The sequence below is a fragment of the Salvelinus namaycush genome, chromosome 29 (genome assembly GCF_016432855.1).
Source record: "Salvelinus namaycush isolate Seneca chromosome 29, SaNama_1.0, whole genome shotgun sequence".
Taxonomy (NCBI): Eukaryota; Metazoa; Chordata; class Actinopteri; order Salmoniformes; family Salmonidae; genus Salvelinus; species Salvelinus namaycush.
In genome coordinates this window covers 30,396,793-30,417,989 of record NC_052335.1, presented here as the reverse complement: position 1 = coordinate 30,417,989, position 21,197 = coordinate 30,396,793, and the positions used below count along the sequence as shown (strand labels likewise).

General features: G+C 44.3%; 1 protein-coding gene across 1 annotated transcript in view; it reads left to right on the top strand.

The window, feature by feature from the left end:
* The window catches only part of LOC120023886 (potassium channel subfamily K member 3-like), a 50,195-nt gene extending 29,218 nt beyond the window's left edge, over positions 1 to 20,977 (top strand). The window contains exons 2-3 of the mRNA XM_038967987.1: positions 20,013 to 20,544; positions 20,608 to 20,977. Of these exons, the coding sequence (XP_038823915.1) occupies positions 20,013 to 20,544; positions 20,608 to 20,977 (902 nt within the window). The remainder of the gene's footprint in view (positions 1 to 20,012; positions 20,545 to 20,607) is intronic.
* Positions 20,978 to 21,197: the final 220 nt, after the last annotated feature.

The following is a 21,197-nucleotide window of genomic DNA, read 5'->3' as shown; positions in this document are numbered from 1 at the left end:
GCAAAATTACTGCAGTAAAAAAAACAGTGCTATATTTCTGCAGTATTTGCAGCATACTGCAGTAGATACATAAAGGGCATGGGTGACAAAAACAGTACACTAGGATTCACAGGACACGTTTCCAATAGGACAGTTAAGACAATAGACACTGCATTCTAACTACAGTGTACTGCAGTTACAGTTCACTCTGACTGCAATTTTTTTTGTAAGGGACTGAAGGCCTCTAGGTTCGCCACTGCGCAAACATGTTTATAATAGATAAGGCTGTTAAGATATTCATGTTTCAAGAAAGGAGTGTATATATTTGGCCTGCCGAATGGGTTGTATGCGCTAACAGAATGGAAGCTGATAATTACGAGTTTTTTACTCCGCTGGTCTCGGCTGGTCTCAGAAAGAAATTACGAGTCCTCACTGTCCGAGACCAAGTCAAGACCGAGTACAAATGTATCCGACACCGAGACAAGACCGAGACACTCAATATGTGGTCTCGAGACAGGACTCGAGTACTACAGTACTGTTACATGTGTTAGACAGAGGAGGAACAATTGCGGTTCATATAACCGCTAAATAAGATCCGCTGCTTGATTTAATTGCATGTCAAGTCACTAGTCATTATGCAGGGGCCCTATAATAGGCTTGTGCAATGCTATGTGATAGCTTTTACATTTGGCTCGGAGCCAAGCAAGGGAGGGTTTGGGTATCCATGACTCTGTTATAGAGCCTTTGTCATACAGCATCAGCCAGCTGTCATGACTGTGAGTATATGTGTGTGTGTGTGTGTGTGCGTCTGAGCCTGCCCGCCTACCTGCTGTGTGTGTGTGTGTGTGTGTGTGTGTGTGTGTGTGTGTGTGTGTGTGTGTGTGTGTGTGTGTGTGTGTGTGTGTGTGTGTGTGTGTGTGTGTGTGTGTGTGTGTGTGTGTATATATATGTTAGGGATGTGTCACGCATGTGTGTGTTTTGGTACAGTATATGCCCCTGGTGCTACCCAACGTGCGTAGCCTAGACAACTGTCATGGCTGCCTGTCTATGTGTTGAACCCATCCACTCCTGAAGAGACCTGCTGGCACCAGTCCACCCACTCAACCAATCACTCTGGGTCTGTTTTCCATCCCAATTCCCAGACCCCTCTTCCCTGTCCCCACCACATACAGTGAAGGTGTGAGTACTATTGGCTACCTATCAACCTTGGAAACCGTATCTCTTTCATCCAGGAGAGCTCTACATTGTTTTTATTCTTATATTTGTGACAAGAGTAAAGTGATCCAAAGGATCAGAGTGTGTCTTCCAGTCTGCCAGAGAGAGGGAGAGGGAGAGGAAGAGGGAATGAAAGGGGGAGTGAGAGAGAGAGCATTGGAGAAAGAGCGAGCCAGAGAGAGGGAGAGAGACAGCGAGAGAGAAAGAGTGAAGCACAATCAATTTTTTAAAAAGCATTTGACTGAATAAAACATTAACCGGCTGCACAGTGAAAATTACTCAATCACCAATCAGCCGGCCTGTGAAGATGTCAGCCATTAGACTTACTACTTCATTCCTCGGTTCCCTATATTTACACGTACGTGATGCACGACATGCATGTTATGTTAGCGATCACGTGTGTCACAGTCAAGGGTTCACAGGTGGGTGCCTGCCATGAATAGCCTGCTGGATGCGTTCAACAGTAATGGGTACAACACACATGTGCACATCACCGCTCAGCCCCACATGTCATATGTGACAGGACTATGCTGATGTAACAGCATAGCTTCCGTCCCTCTCCTCTACCTGGGCTCGAACCAGGGACCCTCTGCACACATCGACAACAGCCACCCTCAAAGCATCGTTACCCATCGCTCCACAAAAGCCGCGGCCCTTGCAGAGCAAGAGGAACAACTATTTCAAGGTCTCAGAGCGAGTGACGTCACCGATTGTAATGCTATTAGCGCGCACCCCGCTAACTAGCTAGCCATTTCACATTGGTTACACTGACACTGCAGGAAAACAGGGGTCACTTATTACTCAATGTGGGGAGGTGCTTATTAAGGGGCTTTTTTCAAGTCTTATAATGCATTATGACTGCATTATATTGTATTATAAGACATGAGTGCCTATCATCTGTCATACGTGTCTATGACACTCCTGTAATGTCAAGCAGTTGAATGTGTTACATAGAGAAAATGCCCTTTTATTTTGTCAGATTTAACTAAAGTGTTACCATTTCTTAGTATCATGTCATAATGACCCTGACTAAATTACAGCTATGTTCAGTCCATTGTAGAATTGCTACAAGCCTTATAAAGAGACATTATGAGACATTATAAGGGCTCATAAGTGCTTATAACAAGTAATAAAACATACCTGTCAACGTTAACTAAAGTGTTACGAAGTGTTTTTCCTGGTCAGGCCACATTACTTGTTTTGAAATGTCCTGGCCAATTTTGCCAATGCTTGAAGTGGAGTGTAGTGCTTACAATAGCCAGAAGGCTTTAGGCTTTACTAACTCTGCTGTAATCCTGAAGAAAAAAATATAGTGACTTCATCTCGAAATATTATAATGCAAATATTATGATAGTTTGATATGATTGTATGCAATCAAGATCCTTAAATGTAGAACTCAGTTAAGCATGTACATATGCTTTCACATACATACACAGTGCCATAACTCTCTCTCTCTCACACACACATACACACACAACCAACCAACCAAATGTATTTATAAAGCCCTTTTTAAAGGGAGAGGGCAAGAAACACATACACTTAAGTGATAATGCCCGAGAAGCTGGTGTTTGGAGGATATATTGGCACGGGTGTTAGGCCCAAAACGAAGTCGAGGGCCGGCAAACCATGTCAATATGTCCTCCAAACACCGGCTTCAAGGGCATTATCACTTTTATACAAAGGGTTACCAACATATTCAAATAATGATTTGCATATTTTAATTAAAAACTTTATTTTGATTAATTAATTAATATTATTTCATCCTTCCACAAGATATAGTCCCGACACAAATCTAGGGTTGCTAGAGACGTGACCCAGTCGTTCAGTCTTTTTGTTCTGTCTATGGACGCGACCCAGTCGTTCGTTCTAAATGTTCCATTGCTACTGGCTGGCAACGTTCTTATCCCTTGCTTGCTAGCTAGCCAACTACAGCTGACTTACAGTAATGTCAGAAAGAATAACAGCAAAGTAGCTGCATTTGCATTTATTTAAGCTTTTTTCAAGAGACATTTATTTGGATACGTCCATAACAATGAGCGAATGAGGCGCGATTTCGACTGACATAGAACATGTGCTCACTCGTCAGGACACTGTTGTTCAGAGGAGCTAGCCAACAACACAGCTACAGTTACCCAATCACTTCAAACTGAAGCCGGAAAGAATGCAAATTAGCTGCGTTTCATTGTACATTTTTTCAATCGATTTTTTTTGTATATATCCGTAAAGATGATGCCGGTTACTTCATGATTTCGACTGGCTGAGAAACGCTGCCTGGTTGTCTGTCTCGTCCCGACTCATTCATTACTATGGGACAACAGGAGATCGACTTTGAATATTGAAACAATGTTGCAAATGTCGGAGAGACAGACAGTAAGATTTATACAAATCTCTGCTGTTGAAAACTAAATGTTAGTCTAAAAGAAATGTGAGATAATGTCTAGATGGTTTTAATAGTGGAGATCAAGTTTATAACTTCCCTGCCTGGGCTGATGAGACAGTGGATTGCGCAGTCAGATGGAACAGAGTAAATAGGCATTTTAACGTCATAGATGTAGCCAGTGGTAACTTGTGGAATAGACACCGGCTGGAATGAGGTTTTAACCAATCAGCATTCAGGATTAGACCCTCCCATTGTATAAATACACACACACACACACACACACACACACACACACACACACACACACACAGGATGCAAATGGGATGCTTGAAACGGAAGTGGCCATCAAGATCCCTGTCTAAAAGCCTGTAAAGAAACCTCTACACACAGTCGGTACAGTATATAAGAAATTACAACAAATTTGAGCCTTCCTCACCACTAGATTGAGTGGTTAATAATTAAAGTAACTACTGCTTTGTATGGAAATAGAGAGCAAATTATAGAACACGATTATTTACTGTTTTTGGACTCTATCTTAGACTGACTGGAACTATAAACTTCTTGGACATTTTCTGTCTGCTATTTTCTTCCTTCTCCTCTAACCCTCCCTTCTCTTCCCCATTTTTCCACCATCTCTTTCCACCTCCTGTCTTCTACGTACGTACCTGAGCTTTAAATGTACCCTGGGCCCTGTACTGGGGATGACAACGTGTCCCAATCCACTGTGTGTCAGGTCTATGAATCATGTGACTGATTAATCACTTAATCCTTCCTGGGATCTCACACTCTGCTCGGAATGCCTGGCTTGATGACCTCATGGAAAACCGAGTGCTGCCAAGGTTTCCTCTTTTATTCCCTGAAAAGGAACCTAGGGAGAAAGTGTATGGAAATAGCCCCCTGTCATTTCATCATGTTTTCATAGTGACTGTAGGAAATAATGGCCCTGCCTGATTACTGATCTAGACTACTAGAGAACTGACACAGCCTGATCTAGACTACTAGAGGATGAACTGACACAGCCTGATCTAGACTACTAGAGGACTGACTGACACAGCCTGGTCTAGACTATTAGAGGACTGACTTACACAGCCTGATCTAGACTACTAGAGGACTGACTGACACAACCTGATCTAGACTACTAGAGGATGAACTGACACAGCCTGATCTAGACTACTAGAGGACTGACTGACACAGCCTGGTCTAGACTATTAGAGGACTGACTTACACAGCCTGATCTAGACTACTAGAGGACTGACTGACACAACCTGATCTAGACTACTAGAGGACTGACAGCCTGATCTCGACTACTAGAGGACTGACTTACACAGCTTGATCTAGACTACTAGAGGACTGACTGACACAGCCTGGTCTAGACTATTAGAGGACTGACTTACACAGCCTGATCTAGACTACTAGAGGACTGACTGACACAACCTGATCTAGACTACTAGAGGACTGACAGCCTGATCTCGACTACTAGAGGACTGACTGACACAGCCTGGTCTAGACTACTAGAGGACTGACACAGCCTGGTCTAGTAGTGGAGGTGGTAGTGGAGGTGGAGGACGGGAGACGGGGTAGACGGGGGTACATCAGCCAAGTCACAACTCCCCCTTTCTGTCTCTAGTTCTTTGGGGATTGATAATGAGGTCATCTCAGGGGCCGGTCGGGGCCACAGCTGTTGGGTGGATGAGAACAACATGGGTGCTGAATTGTCTGCCGTAGGAGCCTGGAGCCGGCAGAACGGGTAACTGAGTTAAACCTAACCCAAACAGTGCCGCGCTGCCAATGTGCTGTCTCTCCTCTCGGCTTCACATTGGCTTGCAGATAATAAATGCTCCCGGTGGACCTGCGCTGGCCCCTGAGGTTACAGGCTGGCATAAACATGAGAGCCATCCGGCCCCTGGCTCCTATCAGCTGAAGTCACTTGTACACGTGGAAAATGATGTGGGCTTGGAAGGACTACTTTCTACTAGCGTCAACAGATATGTCATGAAGGAGGTTGGTTTTGTCATTGAACGACCCAGTGGGCAAAACTAGTTGTACAGTTTCTGGTTGTAACGACCCCGGGCTGGTATTTGTCATGTCTGGTTGAATGAGGTGAACCAGGGAGTTGATGACAGAACAACTCAGTTCACACTAGTATTTAATAAATACTAGTGTCAACTGTTTCTCCTGGATCATTGTGTCACAATGTGTAACTGCGCTAAATAGAAACTATATTACATAGTTAATGTTTTAGATATCCTACCTCTAAAAAGACCCTCCCGCCTCTCCTTTTTCCTCTTTTATCTGATTGAACATTAATGAAGCCAGTAAAAGTTTGTACAGTTTAGTTTTTTACTCAGGATACATGATTAGGCTCATTGACTCTCGAATTGAATTATTATTCCAACTAAACCACATTCCAAGCGTTCTTGGTCTCACAGTGTATACGTGGACACCACCGAGAGCCCTTTGAGAGCAGCTGTTTTGCAAGGGTCTCTTATGGGTCAAAATCTCGCTGGGCTAATGGAGAGAAGGGAAGGGGGGTGAGAGGGGAGGGGAGAGAGGGCCAGCGCCGTGTTGGAGTGCATGAATAAACAATCAGGGGGTTGTTTGGAGTTTGAGTTGTCCATGATTAGAAATTCATGTCGGTTCTCCTCCGGGGTCTATTGTTTAAATTGGTGAGGGGGAGACATATTAGGTCTGGGAATGCTGTACTTAACTTGTAATGGTTTCGTGGCAAGCTGAAGTTCTTAGCCGAAGTCTACGCACCTTCATCGGTCATTGGTCAACAGTAGAGATTCTTCAATTAAGTCTTTGTTTTCATGCAACGATAGACGACTCCTTTTCATGCTAATTTATTCAGTTGAGAATACTGCACCAAACATCTTAGATGTAAAATTGCGCAACTAAGATCTTCAAAATGAATGACAGATTTCTTGAGTTATCTGAGATTAATTCTGGCTACTGCATCTCGAGATGGACAAACAGTACTATTGCCGCTTTTTTTCAAACAAAGGTCTTTTAAGGAAGTACTGTATGTGAGCACACTTGTTCGGCTCGGCGCCAGTCGAACCGAGCATTTGGAGCAGCTACCATAGAGCGATACAGTTGCTAGGCAGGCGCAACTGGCCTAGGTCCCAGCCTGGGTCTCACACTGTACATGCTATAGACATTCTAGCGTTGTCATACTACACTGTGCTGTTTAGCATGGCACAATGAACCAACACAGAGAGGAGTTGTCTGAAGCATAAACGGACTGTAGCACCAGGCTAAAACACAATGGACTGGAGCACCAGGCTAAAACACAATGGACTGGAGCACCAGGCTAAAACACAATGGACTGGATCACCAGGCAAAAAAACACAACGGACTGGAGAACCAGGCTAAAACACAACGGACTGGAGCACCAGGCTAAAACACAACGGACTGGAGCACCAGGCTAAAACACAACGGACTGGAGCACCAGGCTAAAACACAATGGACTGGATCACCAGGCAAAAAAACACAACGGACTGGAGAACCAGGCAAAAAAACACAACGGACTGGAGAACCAGGCTTAAACACAACGGACTGGAGCACCAGGCTAAAACACAACGGACTGGAGCACCAGGCTAAAACACAACGGACTGGAGCACCAGGCTAAAACACAACGGACTGGAGCACCAGGCTAAAACACAACGGACTGGAGCACCAGGCTAAAACACAACGGACTGGAGCACCAGGCTAAAACACAACGGACTGGAGCACCAGGCTAAAACAATGGTCTGGATGATGCATGATGAGAGTTTAGAGATGGTGGAGGTTTGAAGACAGGGCGTAAAACATGTTAAATGGGTGTGCTGTTATAAGATTACACGTTCCCACTAAATACGGTATCTCAGATGAGTCAAATGTAAACAGGTCACAGTGACAATATGACCAGACTAGATTGAAGTGGCCATCAATGTTGGAAAACTGGGCTAGTTAATATGGCTGAGCAGCATCGTAAAGCTATGGGACCTCCTAACAAACTCCACTATCATTGCAGATATTCTTTGTTTATTGAACCAACAGGTGTCCCATATTTTACAGTCCCTCTGACGTCTAGAGTTGAACCAGCCACCGCCACACATAGATTGTTTTAGCTTCCCGCTGTGGCAGTTAAACATCCAGCATCCAGTCTGGCATATGTCTCAAGGGAGCTCCAGATGTCTGAGAACATCTAGTCAGGGTTGAAGTCCAGAGTGAAATAAAATCAAATCACATTTTATTTGTCACATGCGCTGAATACAACAGGTGTAGACCTTACAGTGAAATGCTTACTTACAAGCTCTTAACCAACAATGCAGTTAAGAAAATCCCCAAAATGTAAGAGATAAGAACAACAAATAATTAAAGAGCAGCAGTAAATAACAATAGCGGGGCTATATACAGGGGATACCGGGGTTATATACAGGGGAGTCAATGTGTCAATGTGCGGAGGGCACCGGTGTGAGGTAATTGAGGTAATTATGCATAGTTGAAGTCGGAAGTTTAAATACACTTAGGTTGGAGTCAATAAAACTTGTTTTTCAACCGCTCCACAAATTTCTTGTTAACAAACTATAGTTTTGGCAAGTCAGTTAGGACATCTACTTTGTGCATGACACAAGTAATTTTTTCAACAATTGTTTACACTGTAGCACAATTCCAGTGGGTCAGAAGTTTACATACACAAAGTTGACTGTGCCTATAAACAGCTTGGAAAAGTCCCAAAAATTATGTCAGGGCTTTAGAAGCTTCTGATAGGCTAATTGACATAATTTGAGTCAATTGGAGGTGTATCTGTGGATGTATTTCAAGGCCTACCTAACTTTGCTCGACATCATGGGAAAATCTAAATAAATCAGCCAAGACCTCAGCAAAAAATTGTAGACCTCCACAACTCTGGTTCATCCTTGGGAGCAATTTCCAAACGCCTGGAGGTACCACGTTCATCTGTACAAACAATAGTACGCAAGTACAAACACCATGGGACCACGCAGCCGTCATACCGCTCAGGAAGGAGACACGTTCTGTCTCCAAGAGATGAACGTACTTTGGTGCGAAAAGTGCAAATAAATCCCAGAACAACAGCAAAGGACCTTGTGAAGATGCTGGAGGAAACAGGTACAAAATAATCTATATCCACAGTAAAACGAGTCCTATATCGACATAACCTGAAAGGCCGCTCAGCAAGGAAGAAGCCACTGCTCCAAAACCACCATAAAATAGCCAGACTACGGTTAGCAACTGCACATGGGGACAAAGATCGTACTTTTTGGAGAAATGTCCTCTGGTCTGATGAAACAAAATAGAACTGTTTGGCCATGATGACCATCGTTATGTTTGGAGGAAAAAGGGGGAGGCTTGCAGGCCAAAGAACACCATCCCAACCGCGAAGGACGGGGGTGGCTGCATCAGGTTGTGGGGGTGCTTTGCTGCAGGAGAGACTGGTGCACTTCACAAAATAGATGGCATCATGAGGAAGTACAATTTTGTGGCTATATTGAAGCAACATCTCAAGACATCAATCAGGAAGTTGAAGCTTGGTGGCAAATGGGTCTTCCAAATGGACAATGACCAAGCATACTTCCAAAGTTGTGGCAAAATGGCTTAAGGACAACAAAGTCAAGGTATTGGAGTGGTCATCACAAAGCCTTGACCTCAATCCCATATAAAATCTGTTGGCAGAACTGAAAAAGTGTGTGCGAGCAAGGAGGCCTACAAACCTGACTCAGTTACACCAGCTCTGTCAGGAGGAATGGGCCAAAATTCACCCAACTTATTGTGGGAAACTTGTGGAAGGCTACCCGAAACGTTTGACCCAAGTTAAACAATTTAAAGGAAATGCTACCAAATACTTATTGAGTGTATGTAAACTTCTGACCCACTGGGAATGTGATGAAAGAAATAAAAGCTGACATAAATAAAAGCTACACTGTACATGTAGGTAGAATTATTAAAGTGGCTATGCACAGATAATAACAGAGAGTAGCAGCAGCGTGGGGGGGCAATACAAATAGTCTGGGTAGCCATTTGATTAGCTGTTCAGGAGTCTTATGGTTTGGGGAAGAAGCTGTTTAGAAGCCTCTTGGACCTAGACTTTGCGCTCCAATACCGCTTGCCGTGCTGTAGCAGAGAGAACAGTCTATGACTAGGGTGTTTGGAGTTCTTGACAATTTTTAGGGCCTTCCTCTGACACCGCCTGGTATAGAGGTCCTGGATTGCAGGAAGCTTGGCCCCAGTGATGTACTGGGCTGTATGCACTACCCTCTGTAGTGCCTTGCAGTCAGAGACCGAGCAGTTGCAAATACCAGGCAGTGATGCAACCCGTCAGGATGCTCTCGATGGTGCAGTTGTAAAAACTTTTGAGGATCTGAGGACCAATGCCAAATATTTTCAGTCTCCTGAGGGGGAATAGGTTTTGTCGTGCCCTCTTCACGACTGTCTTGGTGTGCTTGGACCATGTTAGTTTGTTGGTGATGTGGACACCAAAGAACTTGAAGCTGCTCCACTACAGCCCTGTCGATGAGAATGGGGGTGTGCTCGGTCCTCCTTTTCCTGTAGTCCACAATCATCTCCTTTGTCTTGATCACGTTTGAGGGAGAGGTTGTTGTCCTTGCACCCCACGGTCAGGTCTCTGACCTCCTCCCTATATGCTGTCTCATCATTGTCGGTGTTGTGTCATCAGCAAACTTAATGATGGTGTTGGAGTCGTGCCTGGCTGTGCAGTCATGAGTGAACAGGGAGTACAGGAGGGGAATGAGCACGCACCCCTGAGAGGTTCCCCGTGTTGAGGATCAGCATGGTGGATGTGTTGTTACCTACCCTTACCACCTGGGGGCGGCCCGTCAGGAAGTCCAGGATCCAGTTGCAGAGGGAGATGTTAAGTCCCAGGATCCTTAGCTTAGTGATGATCTTTGAGGGCACTATGGTGTTGAACGCTGAGCTGTAGTCAATTAATATCATTCTCACATAGGTGTTCCTTTTGTCCAGGTGGGAAAGGGCAGTGTGGAGTGCAATAGAGATTGCATCATCTGTGGATCTGTTGGTGCTGTATGCAAAATTGGAGTGGGTCTAGGGTTTCTGGGATAATGGTGTTGATGTGAGCCATGACCAGCTTTCCAAAGCATTTCATGGCTACAGACATGAGTGCTACGGGTCGGTAGTCATTTAGGCAGGTTACCTAAGTGTTCTTGGGCACAAGGACAATGGTGGTCTGCTTGTAACATGTTGGTATTGCAGACTTAGACAGGGAGAGGTTGAAAATGTCAGTGAAGACACTTGCCAGTTGGTCAGCGCCTGCTCGGAGTACACGTCCTGGTAATCTGTCTGGTCCAGCGGCTTTATGAATGTTGACCTGTTTAATGGTCTTACTCACATCGGCTGTGGAGAGAGTGACCACACAGTCGTCCGGAACAACTGATGCTTTCATGCATGTTTCAGTGTTACTTGCCTCAAAGCGAGCATAGAAGTTGTTTAGCTTGTCTGGTAGGCTCGTGTCACTGGGCAGCTCTCGGCTGTGCTTCCCTTTGTAGTCTGTAGTAGTTTGCAAACCCTGCTACATCCAACGAGCGTCGGAGCCGGTGTAGTACGATTCGATCTTAGTCCTGTATTGATGCTTTGCCTGTTTGATGGTTCGTTGGAGGCCATAGCGGGATTTCTTATACGTGTCCGGGTTAGAGTCCCGCTCCTTGAAAGCGGCAGCTCTACCCTTTAGCTCAGTGCTAATGTTGCCTGTAATCCATGGCTACTGGTACAGTCACTGTGGGAACGATGTCCTCGATGCACTTATTGATAAAGCCAGTGACTGATGTGGTATACTCCTCAATGCTATCGGAAGAATCACGGAACATATTCCAGTCTGTGCTAGCAAAACAGTCCTGGAGTTTAGCATCTGTTTCATCTGACCACTTTTTTATAGACTGAGTCACTGGTGCTTCCTGCTTTAATTTTTGTTTGTAAGCTGGAATCAGGAGGATAGAGTTATCGTCAGATTTGCCAAATGGAGAGCAAGGGAGAGCTTTGTTCGCATCGCTGTGTGTAGAGTAAAGGTGGTCTAGATTATTTTCACCTCTGGTTGCACATTAAACATGCTGAGAGAAATGAGGTAAAACTGATTTAAGTTTCCCTGCATTAAAGTCCCCGGCGACTAGGAGCGCTCCTCTGGAAGAGCGTTTTCCTGTTTGCGTGTGGCGGAATAGGTAGATAGTGTGTTCAACAGCTTATCATGAGATACTCTACCTCAGGCGAGCAAAACCCTGAGAATTCCTTAGATATTGTGCACCACGGTTTTCAAATATGCATAGGCTCCCACCCCGTGTTTTACCAGAGGCTGCTGTTCTTTCCTGCCGATAGTGTATAACCCACCAGCTGTATGTTGTTAATGTCATCGCTAAGCCACAACTCGGTGAAACATAAGTTATTACAGTTTTTAATGTCCCGTTGGTAGGATATATGTGCTTTCAGTTCGTCCTATTTATTTTCCAGCGATTGAATGTGAGCTAGTAGAACTGAAGGCAAGGGTAGATTAGCCACTCGTCACCTGATCCTCACAAGGCATCCTGATCTCTTTCCGCGAAACCTACGTTTCCTTTTCCAGCGAGTCATGGGCATCTGGGCCTGGTCGGGTGTCCGTAGTATATCCCTCGCGTCCGACTCATTGAAGAAGAACTCCTCGTCCAATTTGATGTGAGTAATCCCAGTTCTGATGTCCAGAAGCTCTTTTCGGTCATAAGAGACGGTAGCAGCAACATTATGTATTAAACAAGTTACTAACAATGCGAAAAAACAAACAAAATAGCATGGTTGGTTAAGAGCCGATAAGACGGCAGCCCTACCCTCCGGCTCCATCTTTTTTCATGACCCTACCTCGGGAACTTCTGCTGTCATGGTCCCCCCCTCCTCTGGGGCTTGTCTATACTCCCTCTTATTGTATATTGATGGCTTGCAATCTTGATGGATGAGTGTATGTGTGTATCATGTCTTCATACGTAATCTTTATAGTCCTTTTCAAGTCCCATTTGTTTACATTGCCATGGGAAAATACTTATGACCTAATACCTTAACATACCTAATGCCTGCAATTTCATGTTATACCTTGAGCACATGGACAAGGTTATTTGATTTCCTGCTCCTTGCCAGACCTGGGTCAGTATGTAATACACCTTAGCCTTTTCACGAATGTCTCCTAAATGTATCTTTGATAGATTCATCACCCTCTTTGAGAATCCCGGCCCATTATGCAAGGTGATGTGCTCTGCGGGTTAATAAATAGGTTGCGTTCCTCATCTTTATGGCGAGAACAAAATGTGCTCCGTAATCAATGGAAATGTAATAGAGTGACCGGGGCAGAGGGTCCTAACAGGCACATAATGCCCTCCTTTGATGTGATTTCAAAGCCTCTTTTTATCTCCATCCAATTAATCAGGATAATCAAGACGGTTAGATGCATCAGGTGGATGCCTCGGAAAAGCACACGTCACATGCAAGGGAACCAGTCTCTACACTCTTATGTGTAGACTAGGCTGAACCTTTGAACCCACTGACATAGCCACAAAAGGTGACCAAAGTCCCATACACAGATCACATTGTTTCAAACCCGACTCCAGGTTTTGTAGGGAAAACGTTTTGGGTGATATCATAAATTTAGTTGAGAAAATCCGCGTGAAGGTCAATATGGCTCAGCGCTGCGTAAAGCCGAGCACAGGCCTGGTAAAATGAATATGGCGGATTAAAAATTGTGAAATTAGAGTGATTGCATAACAACGCAGTCCTGTACCTCAAGGCTAAGTTGAGGCTTCATGTTGAGGGTAAAGTGGCACGCAGACTTAGACTCTTAGGGCTGCAGAAGCTATGTGGTCTCGCTGAAATCCTTCATATTGCTTTGCCTATATGATGGTATACTTTTAGGAGTTTTTCTCTGCTGCCCCATGTATGACAAATATATCGTTGTCCTTACAAAATCTTTCACCTAACCTACACAATAAATTGCAAAGTCTATTAACTTCTCTATAAGGCTGAATCACCATAATACAACGACTTCACTGTTTTAGGTCTTCCAATAAGGGACTGCTCCATTGCTGCGGGGGGGGGGGGTGAAGACAAGGTGGTGTGTAGGGTGCACCTGTGTGTTGTGACCTTTATCAAGTCCTTTCTTCTCCTAACTCTGAGCCCCTAATCAGTATTATTAAGGCCCCAATTGTGTTTAGCCTGTTTTCACAATTTTCATATGTTCATTCAGATGGTAATTGTGGAAATTGTATAATGACACAATCAGCTCTGGTGCCCCATTTGTGGCGTCTCGCTTTGATGTGTCTTGTTTGGTTAGTAATTCAGAAACTAAGTATATAGTTCATTTTAAGACCAAGTGGCCTTTCTTTCACTGGTAATGAACATTCCCAGATGGTTATATATGGTTAGTATCGTTAGGGAGGTGTTGTCTATTTATTTTTCTTTCCACAATGTGTCTAAATTCCAAGAGCTTTTTTCTTTCTTTGGTCATACCAAGGCAGCTGTGACTGATACGATAAAGCCCGAGGAGGTGTGGTACTGTATGTGGCCAATATACCACAGCTAAGGGCTGTTCTTTACGCAAGACGCAACGCGGAGTACCTGGACACAGCACTGGCCATATACCACAAACCCCAAAGGTGCCTCATTGCTATTATAAACTGGTTACCAACGTAATTAGAGCAGTAAAAATAAATGTTTTGTCATACCCATAGTATACGGTCTGATATACCACGGCTGTCAGCCAATCAGCATTCAGGGCTCGAACCACCCAGTTTATACTGTTTTATTAAGTACTGAGAAACCATAGATGGAATCTAATGCTTTTCCTGGTCATTTAGAATTCCAACCCGAGTTAAGTGCGCGTAAATGGAACATGATTCCAAATTTATACACTTTTCTCTATATGCCTATGCTGACCTTGCTGGCGCTATTCGTTCGGGGTGGAGATCTAAGAAATGAACGTGTCTACAGTTATTCTGACCTTGACTTAATTCCCTCATAATTCCTCCACCAGGTCGAGTGAACCTGCCGGGTTCCAAGTGGAAAAAGCATCTACATGATGTTTTCTAATAGAAATAACAGCATTCTCCATGCACTGTAATTTATAAATTGATGAGCTATTTATAATAGCTAGGTAAATTAGTAATCTGTTTTGGAGAAGGGGATTGTAAATACACATAACAATTGTTTTAAATGATTTTTCCTTATGATCCCTGAAGACGAATGTGAAACTAGTCATATGGAAGCAAACTGAAAATCATACCAACATGACTTTCCACTGTGTAGGCTATAAATACCTGTGCCGTTGTTCTTATTGCATGCCCTCATAATTTCCGTGGATGAAATTTGGAGACCCAAGCTATAGGCTCCTGTAGGGCTGAACCTGCCAAGTTGATGTATGCGCTTTAGAATGTTATAATTATATGCCGTCTTTTCTCTGTTTTATTTTACAATTTGTATCATGTTAAATATTAGCCCCTATTGGGAGCCATTGTCAGTAATACGTTTATAACTGTCACTTTAGTGTTAGTTTCCTTACATTTTTAGCGTACGTTTTGCAACCTTGGTTTACCTTTCTTTCCTCTGTCACGTCCTTGTAGTTGTTGCTAAGGGTCGCTAGCATTAGTGGATCATGTTAGTCTAACATTGTGCAATAACTTGAATCATTCTGGAACTCAGAGAATGTAGCAGGTTAAACGTGGAGCCTGGAGCATGGTTCACCACGACTGGACCGTTGTCATACACTTCCATGATCAGTGAGGTTTAAGGTAGATTTATAGGACTATTATTCAACCTCTATTGTACACTTTTTTCTACTTTCCAATATTTCATGGTTGAACAATTGAATATGGCAACATTCAGGATGAATCAAACCACTATTTTTGATTGACCAATGTATTTTGTGCTTAAAGGCTCTCCAAATCTTTTTTAAAATGTATTATTCATAAATACTTTCCTAACACTAAATAATATACAAGATCAGAGTATTTTTTAAATACACCAATTGGTGCTGAAAAGAAGACGAATGTGTTTGTATTTACATGTCTTTCTTTCATTGATCCCTAATATTCTGAACCTCTCTCCATATATTCCAGTGAGTCTGTCAAGAATATTCCAATTAAAGGTACACCAAATTTAAAGGGATGGCTTTAGATAAATGTACTGAAAACCCAATTGAATGAAACTACACGAAAAGATCTGTTGGCCAGCAAGTGGGATGGTTTTTTAGCGGATGAATGTCATTTATTTAGCATGCACAAGGGAACCACACCTGCAAAGCCCGTTCAGGTAAGTCTGAATTTCAACTACTGAGAAGGAAAGGCATGCGTAGGAAAGGCATAAAGAACGTCTGAATCAAATCAGAGGACCTTTTTCAGCATCCAATAGCTGGTCAAAGGTTCAGTGACAGCATCCAATAGCTGGTCATAGGTCGGTTGGATGGTCAGTCAGTCGGTCAGGCAATCTAATCTCTTAGTCGACAGTTAGTGGACTCTTTACCTGCCGTATAGGGTGATGGCGCACTTCTCCTCTTCCAGTGACTGTAATCAGTTTGGACAATGTGAGTGGGCCCTGGAGGAGCAACCGCTGCGTGCCAGCCAGAGTCAGCCAGAGCCACTGACACATCCTGAGTCATCATGTCGGGGCGAGGGTACACGGGCACAGGGTAAAGGGGGCGTGTTGTTGTGTAACAGGGGCCTCCCCACACTCCCACTGCGGGGGCTCCCAGCCCTGTCGCCTCCAGCTTCACCGCCCGATAGTGACGAGCCGCCCGACTGTCACTCCAAACCTCCCTATGTCCTGTGGAGTTGTTCCTTGGTCGTGACAGCTCCTGACAGTCCCGGGATTCAACCAGCGCCTCCTCAACTGTCACCTGAGAGACTTGGTTCAGCAGCACAAGATGCCCCCGAGGCCTGGGAGTACTCAGTATTTATACTTATTCTATCATCTACAGTGTACAGTGCATTCAGAAAGTATTTAGACCCCTTGACTTTTCCCACATTTTCTTTTTACGTTACAGCCTTATTCTAAAATCGATTAAAATGTTTTTATTGTCTCATCAATCTACACACAATACCCCTATTTTAAATAAATTTGCAAACATTTCTAAAAACCTGTGTTCGCTTAGTCATTATGGGGTATTGTGTGTAGATTGAAGAGGATTTTTTGTATTTACTCCATTTTAGAATAAGGCTGTAACGTAACAAACTGTGGGAAAAGGAATGGGGTCTGAATACTTTCCGAATGCACTGTACACCCTGGTTGAAGGACTGTGTGCACTGTGCATTACAGTCCAACAGAGTACTTACACTGTGTACCAAGCTCTACACGGTCATTTACAGAGCAGTTCTACAGTCATCCGTAGCCTACAGTATACCATCCTGGGTGAAGAACTCTGAAGAGTAGTACCCAGGACACAGAGAATATACAATATAAATATTTCCGTAAGTAGTTATGTTGGCGCTACACAGACATTTCCATTCGACCTCGGTTGAGGAACTGTGGAAATTAACATTGACATGGGGGGGAAACCTTGAAACCCTCGGCTAGGCTGGACACCAACATCAGCAGACTAGACATAAGGTATTCTGCATGAGCTGCTGCTTAGAGGTCTAATGATGCATGTGGATCGCCTGGCCAGGAGGGAGTTTGTCGTCCAGACGTAAGGTAACAACAGCAGCTTTGACTAGGGGCTATGCTGAATTATGAATACAGCAATGAGCTAATACATCTTATGTCGCAAAGGAGAAGTAAAGAATAATTTACATAACCACGACAGCAGTACAATGTTCTTGAAAAGACCAATCGAGGTCGCACCCAAGGTTATTGACAACAGAACCTGTTGATCAGTTGGTGAAGTAATCCCACCTTCATCCCTTGGTTTTACAGTCCTTCTCACGGTTGACAACAGGGAGCATATCAATGGAGTGAGGGAAACGGTGTGAGATAGGTGGAGCTGCAGGGAGCGACCTGTGACATGTGGTGCGCGGTGTGACAAAGCGTGAGGATTAGAAGACAATGAGAGATTAGGACTGGCTGCCGGATGGCATGGTTGACACAACGGCCCTGGCTGATTGAGCCGTTACATTCAGTACATTTAGTGAATGAAACAGAAAAATTCAGGCATGAAAATATTGCCATTTACGTGATAAATTCCTGTGTCGATCAATCCCATTATTAATTTTTGTTAAACAGTTTAGTTCCTACAGATGCAGTCAAATATATTGGCATATTTGCACGATTCACTATTTCTTCCTAAATTAGTTGAAATTGAAAAAACTTTTGGTGTTCACGTGTATTTGTTTGATTTACAAAAAGCACAGTGCCCCAAAAAAATTATAATCTTAACTGAAATTGAGATTATTCACTTCAAACCAAATTAAGTTTGTTGGAGGCAAATTATTCTTTACTAATTAAATTCATCGCACCTGTGGTAAGTGGCAGGTACCTACAGTGTAGAATATCAATTCAACACGTTTTGAAAAGAGAAAACAGAATATTCTGCTCCATTAAAGCCTCTCCATCTCCCCTATAGGACAAGGTGAAGAAAGATAGAGATGGAAAACTCATTGGAAAATAACACAAGATCTCAGGATAGAGAGAGAAATGCTTTAACGCACAGTAGATTAAACTAAAAATAGCTAAGTGTCGTCAGGAGGTTAAAGTTATGGCTTCTCATTTCAGAGATGCAGAGCCAGAGCCCAGGACAGCTTTCCCTTTCCAAGAGGCAATGTATCATTCCTAATGCTTGTCTTTTTTTGGCAGCGTGGCGGGTAAGGCTTTAAACTGATTTGCCTTCAGAGAGACAGATTAGTTAACCACACAGGTTGGTGTGACAATAAAACCATATCCCTTGAATTTAAATCAAACGGCAAAGTAATTACTTTCAAACAATTGGACAGTGTTTTCCATTTGCAGCGTCATTGTTATCTAAGACCGGGATGCAAGACTCTCGCATGCAACGGGTCCGCTGCCGTGGAAACACATCTCCCTTGACAACTATGTTATATTACACGTGTGGGGGACAGGATGTGTGTGGGATGGAGGTTGGCTGCACTTTTGATAGTCAGTTAAAGGTTGATTTTTTAACCAGAACAACATTTCACCTGAAATGTGCCAGGGTGCATGGCAGATCACTCGTTCGGTGGGTTTATAAGCTTGGCCAGCTCAGCAAGTGTCCACGGGATGAGTAATTTCTTAGGAACTGCTGTGAAGTGTTAAATAAAAACCTTATTCCATCATCTCAAGTGGTTTTAAGTGTCTCTCTCAATAAGTGCAAGATCACTAAAATCGGTTTATCATCTCCTAGCAACCCTTTTAAGAGAACTGTGCCAATCGTCGAATCATATGTCATTATTTCATTATGACATTGACTTCTAGAGTTGGGCTCTCTGCTTAATTTGGGACTCTCCCTCTGGTATTTATTTGTCTTGGACCAATCCTGTCACAGCCTGTTCAGTTGGCCTGGTAATGGTATAATTAATGATAATACAAACCTTGTACACCTACCAGTAACATGATCAAAAACAATGCCCCTAACTGATCTGTATTCAAAAAGAATGAGCATTCATATTGAGAGCAAGTGCATCTCCTCCAAACCCCATGGCTCTCGATCTTATTTAAATATCATAAAAATGTAAAGTGCTAATTAGAAGCAACTGTCCTTAGTGGTCTATACTCGCCAAACCCCAGAGAGACTGACTCGTTATGAATAATTCAAGGCCTCTCTCTCCCACAAGACATCAATACTGAGCCAATCTCACCACCACTACTGCTGTGCATTCATAACTCCCTTGCATTCTCCCACAGAGCCTCTCAACATTAATCAGATGGGCTGTTTTAAGAATATACAATTGTATTGAATTGGCACTCTCGACCTTCACCCCTCTGACTGGGTTTACTATCTCAATTGACTAACTAACTCAACTGACTAACTCAACTGACTAACTCAACTGATTCAACTAAGTAACTCAAATAGCTCAACTTAGTCAGTTGAGTTGAGTTAGTTGAGTTACTAACTCAACTGACTCAACTAAGTAACAACTAACTCAACTGACTAACTCAACTGACTCACAACTAACTCAACTGACTAACTCAACTGACTCAACTAAGTAACAACTAACTCAACTGACTAACTCAACTGACTCACAACTAACTCAACTGACTAACTCAACTGACTCAACTAAGTAACAACTAACTCAACTGACTAACTCAACTGACTCACAACTAACTCAACTGACTAACTCAACTGACTCAACTAAGTAACAACTAACTCAACTGACTAACTCAACTGACTCACAACTAACTCAACTGACTAACTCAACTGACTCAACTAAGTAACTCAAATAACTAAATTGACTAACTAACTGAAGAAACTGCCTACATTTAGTCTGTTCCATCCCACTGACTCTCTACCCCTGTCTCTTCTCTGTCCTAGGTTACGGCCATGCTGCCCCCAGCACAGACGGGGGGAAGGTGTTCTGTATGCTCTACGCCCTGCTGGGCATCCCTCTCACCCTGGTCATGTTCCAGAGCCTGGGCGAGCGCATCAACACCTTGGTGCGCTATCTGCTGCACCGCCTGAAGAACTGCCTTGGCATGCGGCGCACCGAGGTCTCCATGGTCAACATGGTGGCAATCGGCTTCATCTCCTGCATGAGCACGCTGTGCGTGGGTGCGCTCTCCTTCTCCCACTTTGAGGGTTGGAGCTTTTTCCACGCTTACTACTATTGCTTCATCACGCTCACCACCATCGGCTTTGGAGACTACGTGGCGCTGCAGAAGGACCAGGCGCTGCAGACAAACCCCAAGTACGTGGCCTTCTGCTTCATGTACATCCTCACCGGCCTGACCGTGATTGGCGCCTTCCTCAACCTGGTTGTGCTGCGCTTCATGACCATGAACGCGGAGGACGAGAAGCGGGATGCCGAGCAGCGTGCCCTCCTCTCCCGGAATGGCCAGGCAGGAGGGCACAACCACCCGGGCTGCGCCCCCGACCCGCCTTCCTCCTCCTCGGCCGCCTCAGGGTGCAGTGGGGGAGCTGGAGGAACGGGAGGACCAGGAGGGGGCGGAAACAGTGGTGTGGGGGCAGCGGGGCGGGGGCTGCGTAACGTGTACGCGGAGATGCTCCACTTCCAGTCCATGTGCTCCTGCCTGTGGTACAAGAGCAGGGAGAAGCTGCAGTACTCCATCCCCATGATCATCCCCAGGGACCTGTCCACCTCTGACACCTACATGGAGCAGGGGGAGGCCTTTTCCTCCGACGCCCTCCACCCCCTTCACTCCAACGGCTGCGTCTACAGCATGCACCACCCCCATTCCGTCATCAGTTCTGTGTCCACGGGTCTGCACAGCCTCACCCCGTACAGACTAGGACACAGCAAGCGGCGCAGCTCCATCTAGAGGTCTGGAGGACTCAATGCTTAAAAGAACCAAGCCACACCTCTTGTCTATCGCATGGAAGGACCCTAATACTGTGGCACTATTTTCAATGGACTAAACCAAGATCTAAATCAGGGGTGCTCAACTTACAGTCCTCATGGGATCCCTGTCCTGGGGTGATGTGTTTTTGCCTGGCACTTTTAAATGATCGATTAATGCCACTGATTTTCCAAAAACAAGA